The following is a 20,798-nucleotide window of genomic DNA, read 5'->3' as shown; positions in this document are numbered from 1 at the left end:
TACATACATGTGTTTTAAATCCAGTTCAGAAAGCAATGTCAAGATATATTTTGTAACATATGAAGATTCTTACACAGATGTTCACTGAGAGTCAACTGGCACCACGTGGGGGAAACCAGATTGTTGTTTCTTTTCTCTCTGTGGGGAAAATGCCCCTAATCCCCTTCTTGACATGATGAAAATACAATAACCTTGTTTGCAAGCTCTCATGCAAAGTTCGTCCTGCTCCTTGGGAAATCTTGGTGCTTCTCCACATCTGCAATGAATTAAAGCACAGATCCAGGTGCTACTGATGTAGCCAGGAGGAAACCAAGATATGTTTGATGCCTTCTTCAGGGTTTTTTTTTGTTTGTTTGTTTTGATTTAGAGTCTCTCTTGCTAAGTAAATTGGCCATCCTGCAGAAGGGAACAGTAACTTGCAGAAGTCTGTCTGGTCCCCAGCCAGGCTGATGGAGTGTTTGCAAAGGCAAGTTTCTGTGAGGGTGAGAGGAAGGAAAACGAAAACATTTCATGTCAGAACAACTGTGAAAGAAGGAAAGCCTCTGGAGGAGAGATTTGATTTGAGGACAGGAAATTAGGGATACAAGAACTGGACAGTATTATTAATTTCTCCAAGGGAGAGCTTCTCCATTTTGTGTCAGCTCAAGGATTTCACAGCAGCTTTCCAAAGAAAACCCAGGCACCTCTGGAAATGACACCAGTGCTTTAGTGCTCCTGCGGGCAAGCTCTGGCAGATTTAACTGCTGTGATTTAAAACATGGCTGTCCCAGATGTTTGCCTTGCTTGCTGACTGGAAATTACTGCCTTAGAGGAGGATGTGGCATGTGCTAGGGTCTCAGAGCTCGAGTTTACAGGCTGGAGAAGAAAACTGCTTTTGCAGGTTTTTGAGCTGACACAATGGGCCATGGTCATGGGCCATGTAGTGAGACAGCTGTGGCATCAAACTGTGGCCTGTGCTGCCATTCCTTGAGTTGGGTAATCTCTGCTGAGAGTTGGGAGCCAGGCAGGGAACAGCAGCTTGGATCAATGCAGATAAATCTGTCTGAGCTGTCTGACAAAACCCTGCTCTCTGAGATGCAGGCACTCGGAAGCTGAGCCTCTGTGGGTCAGGCACTGAGCAATGCCACCCAATGTTTCACCCTGAGCTGCAGCACCCACAGGCTGTGCAGGACAAGGCACAGGACAGCACTCAGGGGTGTCAGAGCTGGGACCCTGGGCTGCCAATTCAGCCATATTTTAAAGTGGGTTTCAGCTGTTTACACATACACAGCTAACTCTCTGCTCAGGATTTAGGGATCCTTTTTACAGTCAGTGAAGACTGACTCTAAAATTCCAGTATGTGTTCCCCCAGAGCAGACATCTAAAATAGCTGAGACAAAGCATGGTTTGAAAATGCCTATATTTCTTCACTAGTGCTAAGGAAAAGCTAGGATTTCTCACCCTGATTCTGAAGTTAAATTGAACAAATCTTAGGTTTTGTGCCCAATTTTCTGTAATTCTGTGGTTTGCATCCTCAGAAACCAAGGCTGAATTTTCATACCAAGACAAGATTTACCAGCAGTGCATTTTCATTTTTGGAGTAATATTTGTGCTAATAATAATAAAGTCATTATAAAATTTATCTGTACAATTTAAAAAACTGATTAGCAAGTGGAAGAAAAAAAGAAGCAAGATAGCAGAACCGTCCATTGAATTACAAAAAAATTAGATTTTTGAAGGAGGAAAAAAAATTATTCCTTTTATAAGACATGCTGTAAACACACACAAAAAAGTAATATTAAGTGTTGTAGATTCCAGTTTACTGTGCACTTCTATGCACCAAGGATGGCTGCACTTGAATAAGGATAAAGTAATTTCTGTAGCTAGGCCTGTTTATGTAGAACTTGGGGGTGTATTTGCTATTTAAATGGAAAATAGCATTGTAATGCTTAAAAGCTCTGTTGTGTCTCTGCGTTGTGCAAGCTGCTTCTAATCTGTATTTGAAGTTCTGTGTTGCTTATCTTGAGATCCAGGTTGATGTTAAAACATGTTGCATGGGAGTTCTGCCTACTTCCACTTGTAATATTCAGTGACAGAAAATGGATTTTGTGCTTGTAAATTATACTAAATTGGGAAGGAAACCAGTGCAAATAGTGATGATCTGCGAGAACTGAACTTTTGCAAAACAGACACAGAGAAATGAGGCAGAGGTCCTAATGAAAAAACAATGAACACTTTTTGGCTTGGATTTTTTTTTTTTTTTTGATGCTGTTTGGTCTGTGATGGGTTGTTTAGGCTGAAAAGTTGCTTAAAAACAACAGGACGCTGTTTCGTTACCAAACTGCGGGTGTGGCTCAGTAGGCTCACCCGGGCAGGGTGATGGGAGCCGAGCCCCGCCGCGGTTCGCTCCGCACGCCGCGGGACGGGCGGCGCTGGGGCCGGGCAGCGGCGGCGGCAGCTCCGCGCTCCGACCGCGCCCGCTGCGCACCGGCGGAGCCGCGCAGAGCCTGCCCGGGGACAGAGCGGGACAGAGCCGCGCAGAGCCTGCCCGGGGACAGAGCGGGACAGAGCCGCGCAGAGCCTGCCCGGGGACAGAGCGGGACAGAGCGGTGCCAAACCCTGCCCGGGGAGCGGGACAGAACCGCGCAGAGCCTGCCCGGGGAGCGGGACAGAACCGCGCAGAGCCTGCCCGGGGAGCGGGACAGAACCGCGCAGAGCCTGCCCGGGGAGCGGGACAGAACCGCGCAGAGCCTGCCCGGGGAGCGGGACAGAGCCGCGCAAACCCTGCCCGGGGAGCGGGACAGAACCGCGCAGAGCCTGCCCGGGGACAGAGCGGTGCAAACCCTGCCCGGGTGCTAGAATTCATAAAGTTAGAGAGTTTTTAAGAAATAGTTAAAAAAAGAATAAGCCTCAGACAGAAGTTTTGTTAGCATTGCAAATACAGCAAAAAAGTTTTCTAAGCAGTAAAGCATACGTGACAAATAACAATAAGCCTCTGTAGAATTAGTTTATAGATAGCAACAAAGTTATTTAATGTATATCTTTAGAAAGTTAGCCTAAATAGAACTCTGTTCTTGGTCTCTTATAAACCAGTCTTTGTTTTAACTACCATTACGTGTGTTTTATAAGATTGGGTAGAATGCTTGTCAATATGTGTTGTTCTATGTATGATTAGCTAAAATCTAAGCTGAGATAGTTTTATGCTATGCTGTAATACCACACCTCCTTAGCATTCCCTGTAAATCAGCGAGCTGTTAACACCCTGTCTCCATTGTCTAACAATGTCCTAAAACTGATGTGCTGAAAATAAAAAAAAAACTCTTTTCACTAGTCTAGATTGTCCAGTGTTATCCATATCTAGACGTAATTACCGCAGCCCGTAGTTTCCTCAGTAAGCGCGAACTCTTGACATAAATTCCCACATATTCCCCGAACCCGGGCACAGAGCCGTGCCAAACCCTGCCCGGGGACAGAGCGGCGCAAACCGTGCCCGGACAGAGGGGCAGAGGCGCGCAAATCCTGCCCGGGGACAGAGCGATGCAAACCCTGCCTGGGCACAGAGCCGTGCCAAACCCTGCCCGGACAGCGGGGCAGAGCTGTGCAAACCCTGCCCGGCTGTGCAAACCCTGCCCGGGCAGCGGGACAGAGCTGTGCAAACCCTGCCCGGGCAGCGGGACAGAGCTGTGCAAACCCTGCCCGGCTGTGCAAACCCTGCCCGGGGACAGAGCTGTGCCAAACCCTGCCCGGGCAGCGGGACAGAGCTGTGCAAACCTTGCCCGGCTGTGCAAACCCTGCCCGGGCAGCGGGGCAGAGCTGCGCCTGCCCGTGGCTCTCCCTGCGCATCCCCTGCAGGCAGAGTTTGCTCAACTAGTTGAACTGGCTCTTTCTGTCTCGTATTTTTGGCAAACTAAGAATTTCCTTCCTGATAAAAAATGAGCGGCGGGCGCCCCGATTGGGCGTCGCGCTGGAGAGGATGTGACATCAGGCCCATCTCTCGCTCGGCCGGGTCGCTGGCTGCCGAGCCCGGGAGCTGCTGCGGCAAATCCCAGCCCAGGTGCTCGGGTTCGTGCCCGGGGAGCTGCCGGCACCACGGCCCGGCCGCCGCCAGCGCTGCTCGCCTCATGCGGGCACGGTCTGCGCCAGGGAGCGCTCCGGCCGCTGGGGGCTCGCCGGGAACGATGGAATTTGAACTCTGGGAACCGAGCGCAAAGTGAAAAAACAGCGGCTGAGCAGACAGGGCTGAGATGGCTGATGAGAGAACAGATCAGAATGCCAGCAAGCTGCACGGAGCTGGAGGCCAGGCGTGTGTAGCAGCGCCGGGTGCCCCGCGGATGAGGGGTAAGTGACACCAACTGGGGACAGGGCTCTGCCCTGCCCGAGACAGCAAGGGACAGGGACAGGCTGCAGAGCTGCTGCTGCTCCTGTGTCCTGCTTCGGTACAGGAACTCAGTCCGCCCCACAAAACACCCCCATGCCTTTGTACTTCTGAGGGGATTTTAAAAAGCTATTTCTGTTTGGTATTGAAATTTTGGTTGTTTTCCTATCGTGTCATAGGAAAGAGTGGCTGGTTTTGTACTGCGTTTTGTGCAGGCAGAAACGAATGCAGCACTTGGAACACAGCACGCTGAGAAAAAAGTTGAAATGTGGCGTGTTTGACTTAAATTAGTCCCAGCAGGAAGCTCAGCACTGGCTCAATTCCTTCTTTTTCTTTTTCTTTTTCTTTTTCTTTTTCTTTTTCTTTTTCTTTTTCTTTTTCTTTTTCTTTTTCTTTTTCTTTTTCTTTTTCTTTTTCTTTTTCTTTTTCTTTTTCTTTTTCTTTTTCTTTTCCTCTTTTTTCCTTCCTCCTTGCTTTCCTTCTTTCTTTTGATTATTTTAATTTTTGCTTTTCCTTTTTGTCTTATCTTCTTTTTTTTTTTCCCTTTATCTTTTATCCTTTCCCCTTTCAGATGAACAGATCTAAGTGTTGTTTGAGCTGAGCCTCTTGGGTTCTTCTGCAGTGGCATTGCTGTGACCAGTGCTGTTGTGTTTTATGCACATAATAGTGAGCAGTTACTCAGACAAATGGCCTCACTCCAGTCATTGCTCTGTGTCTGGCCCAGAGCCATTGAAAATATGACACGGTAAAAAAAGACAAGTAATTTAACTTCATATCCTGAGCTGGATGTGTTCAATGTGGCTCTGTTTCTGTGAAGCTACTCCTTCATCTAATGCCGAGTGCAGATGGAATGAGGTAAATTCAGAAAATGTGACTTTATGCTATCCTTGCTCTTTTTATGGGCTGTTCTGGATGTTTCCATTAATACCAAGTTGAAAATTAAGAGCATAAAACCAAAATGCAAGGCTGACCAGCCTATCTGCAGTGTAGCTGGCCTGCCCTTGTGTGTGCCACGTACGTACAGCCTGAGGCTGGGGTGGGCAGGAAGGCACAGCAATATTATTATTAACAGTGTGAAATAGAACCAGTGCACACTGGAGATGAGCTCCAGAAAAATGGAGGGTTGAAGGAGGGAATCCCACACGGCACAGTGCTGCACACAGATCATTTGGTCCTTTGAAAATCAAAGTTCAGTCCATTCCTTTTGTGTCTGCCAGTTCCTCAGCAGAGTCAGTAAGCTCTGCTGGCAGTTTCCAGCGGGAATGTATTTGGCTCAGGCTGTGTATATCACAAACTTTAAGGGACAGCCTTTGAGTATGAATAATACCATTTGTAATACTGTTCTGTATAAAGCTTTAGGATTTTGTATCTGCAAATATGAGTGCAAGAGCAAACCTGCACTGGAAGGACTTAAGAGCGCCTTTCAAGTTGCACTGTGCGTGAGAGGCATGGGAGGAAACCGGCCTGGGGACAGGCACGGAGGGTGGAATGCCCTCACATGGTCAGAGGTTGGGAAAAGTTGCTTCAGCCATCACCACAAAAAGCAGTGCTCTAGAAAGGTCCTGTGAGAGCTCTGTTGTGCACAGGGAGCAGTCAGAATTTGCATGTGTGCATGGTTATTGCTATGAGATTCCCTCTGTGTACACCACCCTGCCAGTGTCACGTGCCTGAGTGATGGCAATGCCATCAAATATGACAAGAGGTTTAATGTAACCCTGGGCTGGCTGGAGTTTGCTGCAGTGGGAGGGGAGCTAGGTGACCCAAAGCCACTGAAAGCCAGAGGGATTTGGATGTCTAGATACTGAACTCCTGGGGTCTGACTCAGCCTCCCTGTGGACTGAGGTGTTGGTAAAATTCAAATTTGGACAAATCATCTTGTTTCTTTGTGAAAGAGCAGTTGTACCTGTTTTTGACAGTGAGGAATCCTTATTGCAGTGGTGGTACATACAGTGAACAGATGTGTCCCCCACATACACTGGCCTTGCTACTCCATGTGCAGCTCTGGTGGCAGAGTGCTCTGGGCACATTCATGAAAGTCACTGGATCAGGATTTTGAAAGCCCATGGTCAGCTGGAATTGACATTTGCTTAGATCTTAATCAAATACAATACAGATCTTTTAAATGCTGACAGTGTGCCTCTTCTGAAGTGTAAAAGAGGGCAGTGGGACACGGAAATCCACTGCAGCCTTTCTCCTCTTCCAGGCAAGAAACTTGAGTTCCAGCCTGGAGCAGGCAGAAAATAGAAATAGGGTTATTTGCCAGGAGGTGATGCCTTGGGTCAAGAAACTGGGGAAATTTCCATTCCTTCCAGGAGGTTTGCCTGCCTGGCATTGCTTCAGGTTAGAGGTGTTTGCTGGATATAGAGGTAGGGCAGGAGAGACCTCAGCCTGGGGCTGTGCAGATCTGGCAGCAGATCTGGAATTCTGCCATCACAATTAGTCATCAGTCATTCCTTCAATCCTGCTCCTCCCAAGGTATCCAAGGCTGGTGTGATGGACTCCCAAGGGACACCATGGGGCTCCACTTCCACCTAGGATAAAACTCTTGGTTTCTCTCAGTTACAGAACTCCCAAATAGATTATGTGTTAGCATATATCTCTTTGATTTTTCACTGACATCTATTTTTAATGCTTATATGGTCAATCTTTTAATTCACTGTTAAAACTTGGAAACTTGCAAGCCAATGGCCAGTCCACAGATGGCTGGTCTGGCTCTTTTTAGAGTTTCAGCAGAAAGCTATCTTTTCTCAAGCAAGGACTGAATGGATAAGATCCACACGTGGATATGTCCCTCTTATATCATCATGACATGATGGCATCATAAGTTGGTACAGTGCACAGGTTGGTACAGGCACAAACGCCTGCCAATATTTGTGTGGCCAAAAAAAGTTCCAATTGCAGCTCAAATAACTTGTATTTCAATCTAGATTTTTAGAATATCTACAAACATACTTCCCTTACAACTCATGCAGTTTAGCCAATGGCGTTAGTTTCTAAATGGGAAAAGCTTTTTGCATACCCTGGAAACACAACTGACTGTAACACAGGCAGGACCAGCAAGAACAACAGCACAGTCAGATAAGCATCAATTTGACACACATCACTTAGAGCAAAGCTGGTTTAGTCAGTTAATCATTCTGTGCTTTAATAATTGTAGCCCACTTTTGCTGTCCTTATGAACCAGAAACCACAACTTCCAGAATTGGCTGTCCATTTGCTAAAGCCAAAGGATGTTTGGAAACCTCATGAAGCTGTAACTGTTGTGGGATGCAGCCCATGGAACATAGAAGGAGGCAGGCAGAGCTCAAATGATGCTAATAACAGAGAATACTGATTTCTTTAAAAGCTAATTCATAGATTCATAGCCAGGTTTAGATTGGAAGGGACCTTTAAAGGTTATCTAGTCCAACACCCCTGCAATGAGCAGGAACACCTTCCACTAGACCAGGTTGCTCAGGGTCCCATCCAACCTGACCTTGAATCTTTCCACAGATGGGAATCTCCCACCTCTCTAGGCAACCTGTTCCATTATTTCACACCACCACATTTTTATGTCTGGCCTAAATATATCTTACTTTAATTTAAAACCTGTATGATCATCAGCTTATGTGTAAACATTCTTTTAAGGAATTATAGTGGCTTATTAGGGTTTTTTTACTGAAGGCAGACTTCCTACTGTTAAGGATTCCATTCCATGCATGTGCTCTAATATGGTTCCTGAGAACCTCAGCAGCTCAGCCAGCAAATTGGCCACTGGAGTATTCTCTGTAGTTAGTGACAGGAGAGTGGGACATCCCCCAGAGAACAGCAAAACATCTTTCCACAGGAAGCTGTGTGAAATGTGAACCCTCTGTAAAGGCTTCCCTTCCCTCCCAGGGGGAACCTGGGACAGTGACACAGAGCAGACACTGGGTTTAGAGTGCTGGGATGTAAATATCTCCCAGAGGGATTATTGCTGTCAGCTGGTTATGAGCCATAAAATCTGTAATACTGAAGATCTCCCTCTATTAATATTTGCACAGTGTATACATGCTGTACCTCACTTGGTGTTTCAGCAGTGCAGAGAACACAGCTATTACTTAGAATGCCCCTCTCATAGCAAACACTGAAAACTGAAAGACAGAATCAACAGGTAGCACAATTTTTCTCCTTGTACTTTGGTCCCTTCTCTTGCCAAGTGTTGTTTACTCTAGTCCAGCTCTGAGCAGGGGTAAATGACTGACCAGCCAAACCCTCTTCAAAACATATTCCTTTTGAGATAATTGGTAAAATGTAATAAGTTTGTGACCAAAAAAAAAGGCACTGGGAATAATTCAGAGAGAGGGACAAGCTCAGCCAGAGCCAGGTGATGTTCTGCAAATCCCTCTCCTGTCTTCTGGAGGGAAATGCTGCTGCACAGTGCAAACATGGGATGAGTTAAAATGCACCAGAGGGAAACCATTTTCTTGTCTGTCTCCCTCACAGCATCTGCTCCAAAGAAATCTTGGCAGCTCCAATAAAGTAGAAGGGAGGTCACACAGTTGAAGTAAAGTATGCTAATGAAATAGAGTTTTTAGCCTTTTTCCTGTCTTTATTTTTGTGCAGACTTTGTTTCAGACTGGTCTCCTTTACATGATGCTGCTATCCATGGGCGTCTGCTTTCCCTGAAGAAGCTCATTGAACAGGTACCTCTCCCCTGGCTTCATGTGGTCTCTGCAGGGTTTGTTCTGTGGATGAATGTTCAGCACTCTGTGCTTTACTGTGAAACTTCAGGGTGAGAGAATTGTGTTAACCCGGCCACAGAGAAATCTGCATGCAACAGGCTTTTCTTTCCTACAGTCAGTTCCTTGCCCAGCACAAGCTTTGTGCACTGATTTGATGATGCGCTGAGCTATCCTGGGTGATATGTTAACTGTGGCAGAGGTGATGGGATCACTGGGATCTCTGGATGGCCAAGGGCAGCTCCTCTGCACCTCCTGTGTGTGCCTGTGAGCAGTTTTGGGGCCAGCTCTGGAGCCAGTTGTGGGTCTGCCTGAGGCTTCAATTCAGTCACCAGACATTTGTTTCTGAAGTGCCTCAGCATATCCCTGGTCCCTCCAGAAGGTCAGGGATAGGTAGAAGTGATTTCTGAACCTCACCACTTTGTTTCTTCAAAATTCCTGGGTTTAACCTGTGAAGGAGGTAATGGAAAGGGAAGGGGCGTTGGAGACTCTTCCAGCTTAGTCTTCTGGAGCACCAGGATTGTTAGAAACAAAAGATCCTGTGGAATCCAACCAATGTTTCTGATGCATTTCTTCCCTTCAGTGGCTGCCTCGAGGCAAAGAGCAGAAAATACTTCAAGAGCATTTCAGGATTCCAGCCAGTCAAACAACCACAACATATTGTCCCATTGGACAGTGCACTCAGGTTTTGTGCTGGTTTTCAGGGTGTGCAAGGCATGGCCTCAGGTATGCTCTGCCAGTGTCCACTCCAGCCGAAACATCACAGCCCCTTCATCCCCTTCATCTCTTACTTTGTGAGAGGAATAGCTCCAGACAGCTGGGGAAGGTCTGGTTACATAAGGCTTTTAAAGAGGTTTTTTTTAATTGTGGATTTTTATATGAGGGTTTTAGTAGTTGGTTGTAATGATATTTTCCATTATCTTACCAGGGGAATGATGTCAATCTTGTTACAGCAGACCAGGTGTCTCCTCTCCATGAAGCCTGCTTAGGGGGTCATGCTGCCTGTGCCAGTGTCCTGCTAAAACATGGTGCTCAGGTGAGCAGGTGATGGACAGACCACCTTCTCCAGTGTTAGATGTCGTATTACCACACTTTAATGCCATGTGATGTCATGGCAGAGTATCTCTGTGATTTACATTCTGTACTTAGCTCTGCTGAAGGTACTTATGACATGCACTTCCTAATAAATCAATCCAAAAAGCACAGATATAAGCAACAATTATTATTGTTCTTTAGATGAGGATGAAATGTTCTCATCTTTCACAAGAACAAGGGGAAGTTCATCTTGCAAAGTGTTTATAATTCTGCAGCAGTAAAGAGTGTGTTTTGTTTTATGCACACATTAATCTTATTGGTATCAATACACATACACAGAATCTTAAGTAGAGGCATAGGAATGTTAGGTTCCAATTTTTTGTCCTAACATTTTTTTTGTTAGGACAAAAAATGGGAAGAAAATGGAAACAAGATGCAAGTAAAATGGTGTCTCATGTCCACTACTTTTCAAGTTAACTTGAAAATTCTAGTGAATAAGAAAATTAATTCATACATACATTACCTTCCTAGATTTTACCTTTCAGTTTAAAATTTAAAAAAATAAATAAAAAATAAGGACGGGTTGCACACTTTCAGCCAAAAATGGACTGTTTCAGGAGAGGGCTATGGGTAGGTATGTTTCAGCTAAGATAACTGAGAAATGGTAATAAATTTAGCTTGGTAACTCCTGAGACTCCTGAGAGACCCTGGAGTGGCCCTGATAGTTTTTTTTTTTGGGGGGGGGGGGGGGTGTTGGGGGGTGTTGGGTTTTTTTGATTGGTTTTTTTTTGGGTTTTTTTTTTTGGGGGGTTTTTTTTTGGTTTGGTTTGGTTTGGTTTTTGGTTTTTTTTTTTCAGTAGGAGAGACTTGGGGGCAATTAAAAAAATTGCTTTTTTAATGATCATTTTAATGAAAAATCATGTCTAACTAACCTGATCACTTTTTATGATCAGGTAACCCAGCTAGTGGATGCAGGGAAGGCTGTAGATGTTGTTTTTCTGGATTTCAGAAAGGCCTTCGACACTGTTTCCCATAGCATACTCCTACACAAGCTAGCTGGCCGTGGTCTGGATAGGAATACCCTTTGCTGGGTTCAAAACTGGCTGGATGGCCGGGCCCAAAGAGTGCTGGTGAATGGTGTCACATCTAGCTGGCGACCAGTCACAAGTGGTGTCCCTCAGGGTTCTGTGTTGGGACCAGTTTTGTTCAATATTTTTATTGACGATATGGATGAGGGCTTAGAGTCTTTTATTAGTAGTTTCGCTGATGATACCAAATTGGGTATGAGTGTAGATCAACTAGAGGGGTGTAGGGCTCTCCAGAGAGACTTGGAACGGCTGGACAAATGGACAGAATCAAATGGGATGAACTTCAATAAGTCCAAGTGCCGAGTATTGCACTTCGGCCATAATAATCCCCTGTACCGATACAAGCTGGGGATGGAGTGGCTGGATAGTGCCCAGGTGGAAAGGGACCTGGGGGTGCTGGTTGACAGTCGATTGAATATGAGCCAGCAATGTGCCCAGGTAGCCAAGAGGGCCAATGCCATCCTGGCCAGTATCAGAAATGGTATGGCCAGCAGGAACAGAGAGGTCATTCTTCCCCTGTACTCGGCACTGGTGAGGCCTCACTTGGAGTACTGTATCCAGTTCTGGGCCCCTCACTTTAAGAGGGACGTTGAGTTACTTGAGCGTGTCCAGAGGAGAGCAACGAAACTAATAAGGGGCTTGGAACACAAGCCATATGAAGAGCGACTGAGGGAGCTGGGGTTGTTCAGCCTGGAGAAAAGGTAAGTTAGAAGTAAGAAGGAAATACTTCACAGAAAGAGTGGTCAGAAACTGGAATCATTTACCCAGTGAGGTGGTAGAGGCATCATCCCTTGAAGAATTTAAAAAAAGACTGGATGTGGCACTTGCTGCCATGATCTAGCTGAACAGTTAGAACATCGGCTGGACTAGATGATCTTATAGGTCTCTTCCAGTCTTGAAAATTCTGTGATTCTGTGATTCTGTGATTCTGTGTTTTCAGAAGCACTGGGGAGTTTTGCCATGGAGTTAAATAAAGAATATCGAAACCCCCATTTTCTGCTGAGAAACTGGTTCATTATCATCAGTTCTGAAATACCAAGAAGACAAAAGTCTTGCTGGATTTCTGTGTTATTTTCCCCCAGGTGAATGGAGTGACTGTTGACTGGCACACACCCCTGTTCAACTCCTGTGTCAGTGGCAGTGTGGCTTGCTTGAATTTACTGCTGGAGCATGGAGCCAGCCTGCAACCACCCTGTGACCTGGCATCTCCCATCCACGAAGCTGCTAAGAGAGGTAACCCCACAGCATCAGCCTCCTTTCCATGCTGCTAGCACCGCTGAAGTGGAGGAGGGAGATAAAGAAGATCTTTATTACTGCCAATTAGCAAGGCATTTTACATGACCCAAACCAAGAAAATCTTGGTCTGGGTCATGTAAAATGCCTTGCTAATTGGTCTCATCATGAGGGGTGCAGTTCTTCCCACCCCTGTTGCTCCTCAAGGGCAGGTCAGCTCAGCTATCAGATCCTCTGAGTTCACCTGGAAGGGAATGCAGTGTCCAAATCGTGCAGTGCCTGCAACGTGGACATTTGAGGGAGATGTCTGGATAGCTTCAAAAGGAGTGGAGATAACCATGGAGTGATTAATCTCATCTTCAATAGACATCTGAAATGAGTGAGATAAAATGTGAGGGCTTTAGCCTGTGAGGCTTTAGCCTGCTGTGCTGAATGTGGCTTTTCAGCTCCTGTTTTGCTGGCTGCATCCATTGGAGTGGATCAAAGTATTACACTACCACCTCTTGACAAAACATTGAATCTTTGCCAAACCACACTGCTGCAACAGAGAATTTGCTGCAAAAAAAAAAAGCCTGATCTCTGTGAGTTGACTCTTCCTTTATCCCTTTTAAGGTCATGTGCAATGTGTTGAACTCCTTGCGTCCCGTGGGGTGAATATAGATCACAACATCAAGCACCTGGGTACTCCACTCCATGTAGCATGTGAGAACCAGCAAGTGAGCTGTGCCAAGAAGCTGCTTGAGTCAGGTAAAAACAAAAATAAAGAATGGTGTGCTTTCATTTCCTGCAACATCTATCTTTGGATTATCTTTGCATCAAAGATTTAGGGGAGCTCCTGCTTTGGGACCAGGAAATGTTTCACTCCTAAGAGCAGCTCTGGTTAAATGTGGTAGCAGGGGGATGAGGAATTTAGCTTGATAGCTCACAGCAAAATGATGGGTGATCCTGGATTTCACATGGCTGATTGTGCATGAAACAAGATGTCCTTTCCAGTGTCTGTGCATGTGCGGCTGTGGTTATTTGAAGTGAACTGGAAGACATTTTATTTTAATTTTTTTTTACCTCCTCTTTACCTAAAACAATTGACTCAGCCATCTTTACATAGTATTTCTGCAAACATGTTTTGATTTCCAACGAGTTCATAAAAAGTGGGAGACATTTCCAACACAGAAGAAGGTTCAGCACTATATCCTTTGCCTCACACAAATGCTTGGGTAATTACACAAAACCATTTCTTGTTATCCACTGTAGTACAGGTCTTCTAGCCAAAGGGACCATATAACCTAAAGTAGCCACATAGCTGGTACAAAAATGATGGACCGACAAAGCTACTTTAGAAAAAAACAAGCACAAATCATGAATTATGACATTTTAGCAGGTCACTGTTTAGTACAGTGACCTTTTTTGGGAAGAAGTCAAGTAAAAATTAATTGAAATATTTTTAATTTAATCTAAATTAAATGTTTGGCATCTATTTTTTCTGCTAAATTTTTCTGCTGCCTCCTGTATATGGGAATGGGTACTCTAAAAATATTATAGTTTTGAATTATTTCTGCAGCTCACCTTTCTTAGGGTGTTTTAGGAGCCGTTAATCCAGGGTAATGAATGGGGGAGCTCTCATCAGGGGTGCTTATGCCCTCTTTGACCAAGGACCTCTGGAATTTTTCCATCCTCACATTTTTCCCCTAACAGATACTTTTTGGAAATCCCACAAGCTTAAGCCTCCAGTACAGAGCATGTTGAAATCCTGCATTTATTTTAAGAGATGGGAAGCAGAGGTGGTCCATAGGTGGAACTACACCTCTGTCTTGCTCCAAGATACCCTTGGGCTGGGCTGCACCATTCCTCTGGGATCATTTTCCTATTCACAGCCCCACTCCTCAGCCAGTGAGAGTTGTGCTCGTGCCAGCTGTAGCACCAAGCCCCAGCGTAAGGGAGCCCAGCTCTGGGTGCAGGCTCCAGCACTTGTGTGTTACTCAGAGAAGTAGCAGCTGGTGCAGGGAATGCAAATGGGCTGCTGTGCAGGCCTGGGTGTGTTCTCACTGTTGTTTGCCCCTCCTGTTGTTCAGGAGCAAACGTGAACAGCGGCAAGGGCCTGGACTCCCCTCTGCACACGGCTGCCAGGAGTTGCAGCATGGAGCTGGTGAAGCTGCTGGTGGACTTTGGAGCAGACCTGTGGCTGAAGAATGCTGAAAACAAGAGGCCAGTGGACCTGGTCCCACCTGGCTGCCCTCTGGGCCAGCTGTTCCTGCAGAGAGAAGGTGCCCCTTAGAACCTGTTTTAGGGAAAACCCACACAGACTGCTGCACAGGGCTAGGCTGTTCCAGGCTGCTAGTGCTAGGAAACTGGGAATAACTGAGCTTGCCTCCATTTGCTGACTAGGGACATTGTTCAAGTGCCAGAATATAGTGGTGAACTGACAGTGACAACCATAACAAAAATAACCCATCCTGAACCTCCAGATTTTTAATCTTCTGCATCAGGAAGCAATCATCTTGACCTTGCCATTTAATGCAAAATAGAGTTTAGGGTGAATAAACAAGCAAAAGATGCCTTATAAATTAATGGTAGCTTTTTAAAATTGCCTAAAGCTTTGAATTTAGTCAGAATGTGTCAGTTCCCTTGTGTCAGACAGCAGTAGACCCAGGAGTGTTCCATGGGGTATGCTGACAAATGCAGGCAGCAAATCACCTCTGATGGGAATTAAGGCTAGGTAGGGAGGATGAGGTTTGGGATCTCTGGATATACAGTAGATCAGATATAGTAGGTCAGTTTTGTCTCAGCACAAATGCATAAATGCAGATTTGCAAGCAAAAAAAATTTAATGCATGAAATACTAGAAAAGGTATATTGAACATGGGTTTTAATTCTTTGTCCTTTGCTTTTATTCTTGGGCCAAACTGTTACATAGAAAAAGTATCTTTAAAATTAAAGGCTACATGATTTTTTTTTAATATTAAGGGAAATTGCACAGGAATTATATATTGATATTCAATTATACACTAGACTTTCTCTAAAGACCAAACATGTGCTGAATAATAACAGCAGTATCAAACCATAAGCTTAAAATTTAGGAAGATTCTATTTCATACTTGTAAATTAATAGTTTCAGGTAATTTTATTTTATTGATTATGAAATCTTTAATGAATTATGGAGAAAAATGTTACTTATTATTGAGGGAAATTAGAATGAGATCCATAGTGTCTACTCGTTTTTATACTTGCGTTCTTCCTTAGATATTCTCAGTCAGTCAGCAAGCTATATACATTACTAAATAATCTGAATTTTCATTGTTTTAAAAAAATTGATGATTTGTTTAAAACAGTTACACATTGATGACATTGTTACCACGGAAAGGTAAAATTGGAATAGCAAAGTGATGAATCAGGCCCTGCTTGAAAAAGTAACATGAAAGTTGCATGGAAGCAACTGTGCTGTGCATGTTATGCATGAGCAAAGGATATTTGGTTTCCCAGCGTAATCTATGGCACACAGAACAGTGATCTCTTTGAGTTCCAGTCCGTGCTGCATTCATTTCCTGACTCCTGTGGCACTGCATGTGTCCTGTTTATTTCAGATAGAAAAACATTTCAGGCACGCCCTGTGCTTCTGGCCTGGAACACTGCTCAGGCTGAGCTGACAGCATGGGCAGTGAGGACCTTTCTAAGTGAAATTCAGCAATCAAAATCAGAAACAATAAATGCCTGGAGGAAATTTTCCTGTGGAATAGTGGTTTTTCTGATGTTCTCCAAGGTGCCCTTCTTTGAGTGGGGTCATGCCTGTGGACAGCTGATGTCTGGCTGCTTTGGCTGGCTGAGCAATTGTGATCTGGCAGAGTGGTGCAGGAGCTGCTCTCCTCCATGCAGGCTCCTCTGCCCCCAGAGCCAGCTGCTGGAGCCCTGCAGCCCATGGCCAGGCAGCCTGCAGGGAGAGTGTTTGGCCACCAGAGATGAGTTGTGAGTGTGCTGACCCAGTCACCCTCTCAGGACCAGCCCAGGGCAGGTGTAGTGCCTGTGGTGGTTCCCTTCCAGCAGTTCACTGTGCTGCTGGACCATCATACCTGCTTACATCTCAGGAACAGTCCTGTGTGGGGGTGGGAGAATTGGTTAATGCTCCAAAAATGTACTGTGTGCTTGTGTTTGCAAAATATTTTCCAGTGTAGTGTAACTGCTTGTGTTTTGATAAGTCTTCATGTTTTGGGCTTGGTTGTTTTTTCTCTTAATGGAAGCTTTTGTTTTTTTAGTGAGATGTTTGCAGGCAGAGCCTTTATCTGTGGGATCAGAGTCAAGCACAAGTGCAGAGTGATACTGCAATAGTTTAACTAGCTTGCCTTGTTTTTTACCCAAGAACAGGGTAACAACTCTCATGCTGCCTCCTAGAAGGTGCAACCATTGTGATAGCACAGCAGCTTTCAGCCTTGCAGAGCTGCTGGAAGTGTGGTGTCCTGCAGGAGGGAAGTGTCAAAAGCTGTTCAAAGCTGCCACCTCACTGCATTTTTGTTGTGGCCTCCCTTCCTTCCTTCTGCTTTGCAGGAGAGAGAGCACCTAAACTGTCCCTTCCCAGCTCACCTCCCTCTTGCTCTCTGCAGTGTCCCTATCATGTTCTCCCCATTCCCTGCATCCAACCCCCTCATTGGTGCCCATCTTTTACCTGTCCTCCCCTCCCATAGCCCCTGCCCCCCTACACACTCATCACCCCTGTGCAAACCCAGCTCTGCAGGGCTGAGCACTGATGGGTGCTGCAGGTAGAGCTTCATATAGGATCCTCCTCTTCCTGAAAAGGATTTTCACTTAGATTTTTTTACAAAGTGACAAAGATTCTTCAACAGGGCTCCCATCTATCAATGTGGGACCAGTTCACCTGGAAGGTTTAAATAAAGAACTATAAAGTGCTTCTTTTGCTATGTGTTCATCATCACTGTTATGAAATATGCCTCAAGAAAGCAGTGGAGTGAAAGCTTTGATCTCACTGGGGAGGTGAGAGGAGGGAACGGCTTTTAAAGTAGCATCAATCATCTCTTCTCAGACAGTACAAACATTTGTACAGCTTAAAAGGGAAAGGCTGATGCTTGAGTAATGACAGAGTGACGAGGCAAGGACTGGATTGCAGGTAGGCAGGTGTCCTTTGGGGGATGCAGGTTTGACTTTTCACTGCTGAGTGTGAAAACCTGGTGAGAGGCAGGAGGTGGTTTGCACAGCTGCTCTTTCAGGTTTATAGTCTTGGTATTATAAAGCCTTGTGTGTAACCTGTCCCTGGATCTCTCTCAGGGCCACTGTCCTTGATGCAGCTGTGCCGCCTGTGCATCAGGAGGTGCTTTGGACACCAGCAGCATCAAAAAATAACTGGACTTCTCCTCCCAGATGAGCTGAAACATTTTCTTCTCCACATTTGAGCCTTTTCATGTTGAAAACAGTGCCTTTAATAACACAACAAGGTTTGTGGACTTTTTTCATCACTAGTGTTGCCAGTATTTGCAATGATAATTTATGGCAATTTTTAATTTCCAGTAAAGCCCAGGTCAAAGAAGCACAGGACTGACCAACTTGCTCAGTCCCCAGTGCCATCACCCCCACCAAATCCATTTGAAAAGGAACAATCCTGCATGGTGGAACTTGGAAATGTGATGTGAGGGCACCCTTGAAAGCACAGAAAATTAGCGTAACAATTTAAAATAGATCTGATTCTCTGGCACAATTTCACAGGTCTTGTGGTTGACAAGCCCTTACAAAGAAAACACATATCCAGCCAGCAGTAACAGCATTTCATGTGAAGATGAGGCAGACCAGGAGAACTGCAGAAAGCTTTCTCTGTAAGCAGTGCTCACGTGCCTGTCACCACGAGGAAGGGGAGGGAACCCAAGGGAACCCAGCTGCCAAGCAAGGAGGGCCCTGTGGCAGAAGTTATTTATTTTCTAAGGGTATCACGCTGCCAGCAGATAAGCACCAATCAGCAATTATTTGCATTTAGGCCAGCATCTGAAAGAAGCATTTCTGCCCTGACAGCAAATATGTCACTGCTGATGGCAGCCCCATACAGTGCAATAGTAATGGGGCAAAAGTTTTTAATCATCCAATAAAGAAAATTACTCCTGATACTTTGAGACATAGAAGACACTTCAGAACTACCCATTTTCTCCTTGCAGCATGTTAATTTTCAAGGACACAGGCTAACAGGCTATCAGTAGCAAGCATTGAGTACTCTTCTTTTCTGCTCTGAAAATTAGGTGGTATTTCCTAAGCATTTTTCAGCATGCATCAGAAAAACAACAGCTTCTAGACCCCTTCTCCACCCAAGAAAATATTAACAGTGAGATAATTTTTTTTCTTTCTGAGAGAGCTGCTACCTCATTCAGAGCATTTTCCATGGGAGTGGTAATAATAATGCCTCTGATGTGTGGTCATAAAACAAACAATGAAATCAAAGTTCGTTCCAAATTTAAAAGCAGTGGGCAATTACTGCCCCCTGCTCATTTGCTGGGCAGTTGACTCAGTGTATGACATATGTAGTTCTTATTCCACTGAGGTCATAAGAACAATTATTTCCAGCTAAACATTAACACTGGGCATTTTTCTTTCCCTTTCAGAAATGGGTCCTGCTGCCACAAACCGAAGTGCAGTTGTGACCACTCTGCTCCCTTGGGTGCTCCCCTGGGGATATCAGCTGCCCGATGGATGTATCAGGGAGCAAGGATGCTGAGACTCCAGCTCTTCTTCCCATTGCCCTGTTTCCTTTTGAGCTCTAAACCCAAGTGCCTGTGCATCACCTGGGGCCAGCAGCATGCCCAGCACCCTGAGGGGCTTCCATGTCACCCCTGAGCTCAAGGGGCAGCCACACACTTCAGTGCTTCTGGAGATCCCTTTTCGCTTCTCTGTGGAGACTCTGTAAGAGAGGGCTGGGAGTGCAGAAGCTGCTGAGATCACTAACAGCAGCAATGAGAGATACAGAGCCCTCAGCTCAGGAGTGGAGAGACTGGCAGCCTTCAGATACATGAAAGCTGATTTTGGTGTTCACCAGTGTGAGCAGTGCCAGCCTGCCTTGTGCAAGGGGAGGGTTAGAGAGGAGAGGTCAAATGCTGCCTGGGTGCTGGTATGTGATGTAAATCACAATTCAAATCCTTGTCTGCTCAGCATGACTGCTGGCTATAGGTATCCAGTGTGATGGTTTGATTCTTTTGTGCTGACACATCACAGTTCTGTTGGATTTGTGGGACACTGAATTGTACCCTAATGGGACAAAGTGACACACAGAGCTAGATCTCTAACTCCTTTGGTGATAGAGACACTTGGGAATGTGTCACTTATCTGACCCAATTCATCACACATATTTGAGCCATGTAAAAATCAACTGGCTGGTTTAAGATGGATTTCTATATTGTTTTCCTCATGCCCAGAAAGAAAAGTAGACATCTGTTTTCACAGAGGTTAAATAAAAGCAGGTATCTGGGATGGGAAAGGTATATTCTTCTAAAATCACTGTCTTAGTTAAGCTGAATCTGCATTGAACAGGCAAGGAATGGACAGTGAACCTAGCGCTTAAATTTTGGACATTAAAGTTGCTTTGGTGACACAGTGGAAAAGCTGGAGATCCATCTCATTATATTCCAGATGATGAAGAAGATGATGAATATTTTTTATGTACTAATTTTACTTTTGCCTTTATGCATCTTATTTTGCAACTTCAGTCAATGGGTTTATAGGAGTAATTATAATACCAGGAGAAAATTGCTCTGAGAACCAGGTGAGGGTGCTGCTTCTAGTTTGCTTTTCTTATAAAAATTTCATGGTATGACTCTGTTTACTTGAACTTCTCTGCCCAAGTGGAATTAGGATGAATTCTGTATGCTCAGTTTGTATCATCTCTGTGTGTTTACTTATTTATTTTCATAAAAATTGTGGTCAACACTGGTGAATTGCAGCTTTATGCATCAACACTTATCCAGTTATAAACTGTAAAAGTACAAAATGCAAACTGAATAAGCTCTTTATAGGTGAGGTTTGGATTTTTTCTATATTTGAAACCATTAAAAATATAATGCAGGATTTAAATGATTGTCAGGAATATATTTAATCACATTCTTTCTTATTTTTATGTAAACAGTTTATTGGTAGTTAAGTCACAGAATTTTGTAGGATATTTTCTCAGAAATAAATATTTCATACTCTTTTGCTTGTTAATTTTTTTTCATTCAGTTTTTAAATGATAAGCCTAATTTTGTGGATTGACTGATACTATGGAGTTTTGAATTCTAATGTCTTGCAATCCCACCTGCAGGCAGGTAGTGAACAGAATATTTCCTTCAAATAAAACTATAGTAAATATGAGACTAAAATGCAAATACTGTACAAATCTTACCTTTTGTCGATGTTTTAATGTAGAGCTGGACTCCT

The 20,798-nt window shown here is 44.7% G+C and overlaps 1 protein-coding gene across 2 annotated transcripts; it reads left to right on the top strand.

Moving 5' to 3' along the window:
* The first annotated feature begins 4,047 nt into the window (after positions 1–4,047).
* ASB9 (ankyrin repeat and SOCS box containing 9) lies at positions 4,048–20,531 on the top strand. 2 transcript variants are annotated; one of them, XM_058822484.1, is made up of 8 exons: positions 4,048–4,317; positions 8,939–9,018; positions 9,983–10,090; positions 12,260–12,410; positions 13,023–13,157; positions 14,480–14,671; positions 17,679–17,845; positions 18,995–20,531. In XM_058822484.1, the coding sequence occupies exons 1-7, from the start codon at positions 4,224–4,226 to the stop codon at positions 17,801–17,803; spliced, it is 885 nt and encodes a 294-aa protein (XP_058678467.1). In that variant the 5' UTR covers positions 4,048–4,223; the 3' UTR covers positions 17,804–17,845; positions 18,995–20,531. The 2 variants fall into 2 exon arrangements, with proteins under 2 accessions (XP_058678467.1, XP_058678475.1); XM_058822492.1 differs by lacking the exon at positions 17,679–17,845.
* The last annotated feature ends 267 nt before the right edge of the window (positions 20,532–20,798 follow it).

This window comes from Ammospiza caudacuta, chromosome 2 (assembly GCF_027887145.1).
Source record: "Ammospiza caudacuta isolate bAmmCau1 chromosome 2, bAmmCau1.pri, whole genome shotgun sequence".
NCBI lineage: Eukaryota > Metazoa > Chordata > Aves > Passeriformes > Passerellidae > Ammospiza > Ammospiza caudacuta.
Note: the sequence above shows the minus strand (reverse complement) of the source record. Positions and strands in the feature narration are given on the sequence as shown.

What these genes read in the sequence shown, in the direction of transcription:
- ASB9 (XM_058822484.1), top strand. Translation starts at nt 4,224, where the DNA reads ATGGCTGATGAGAGAACAGATCAGAATGCCAGCAAGCTGCACGGAGCT. An exon ending in TGAAGAAGCTCATTGAACAG is followed by an intron (nt 9,019 to 9,982) that starts GTACCTCTCCCC and finishes TTATCTTACCAG; the next exon opens with GGGAATGATGTCAATCTTGT. An exon ending in CCACGAAGCTGCTAAGAGAG is followed by an intron (nt 12,411 to 13,022) that starts GTAACCCCACAG and finishes ATCCCTTTTAAG; the next exon opens with GTCATGTGCAATGTGTTGAA.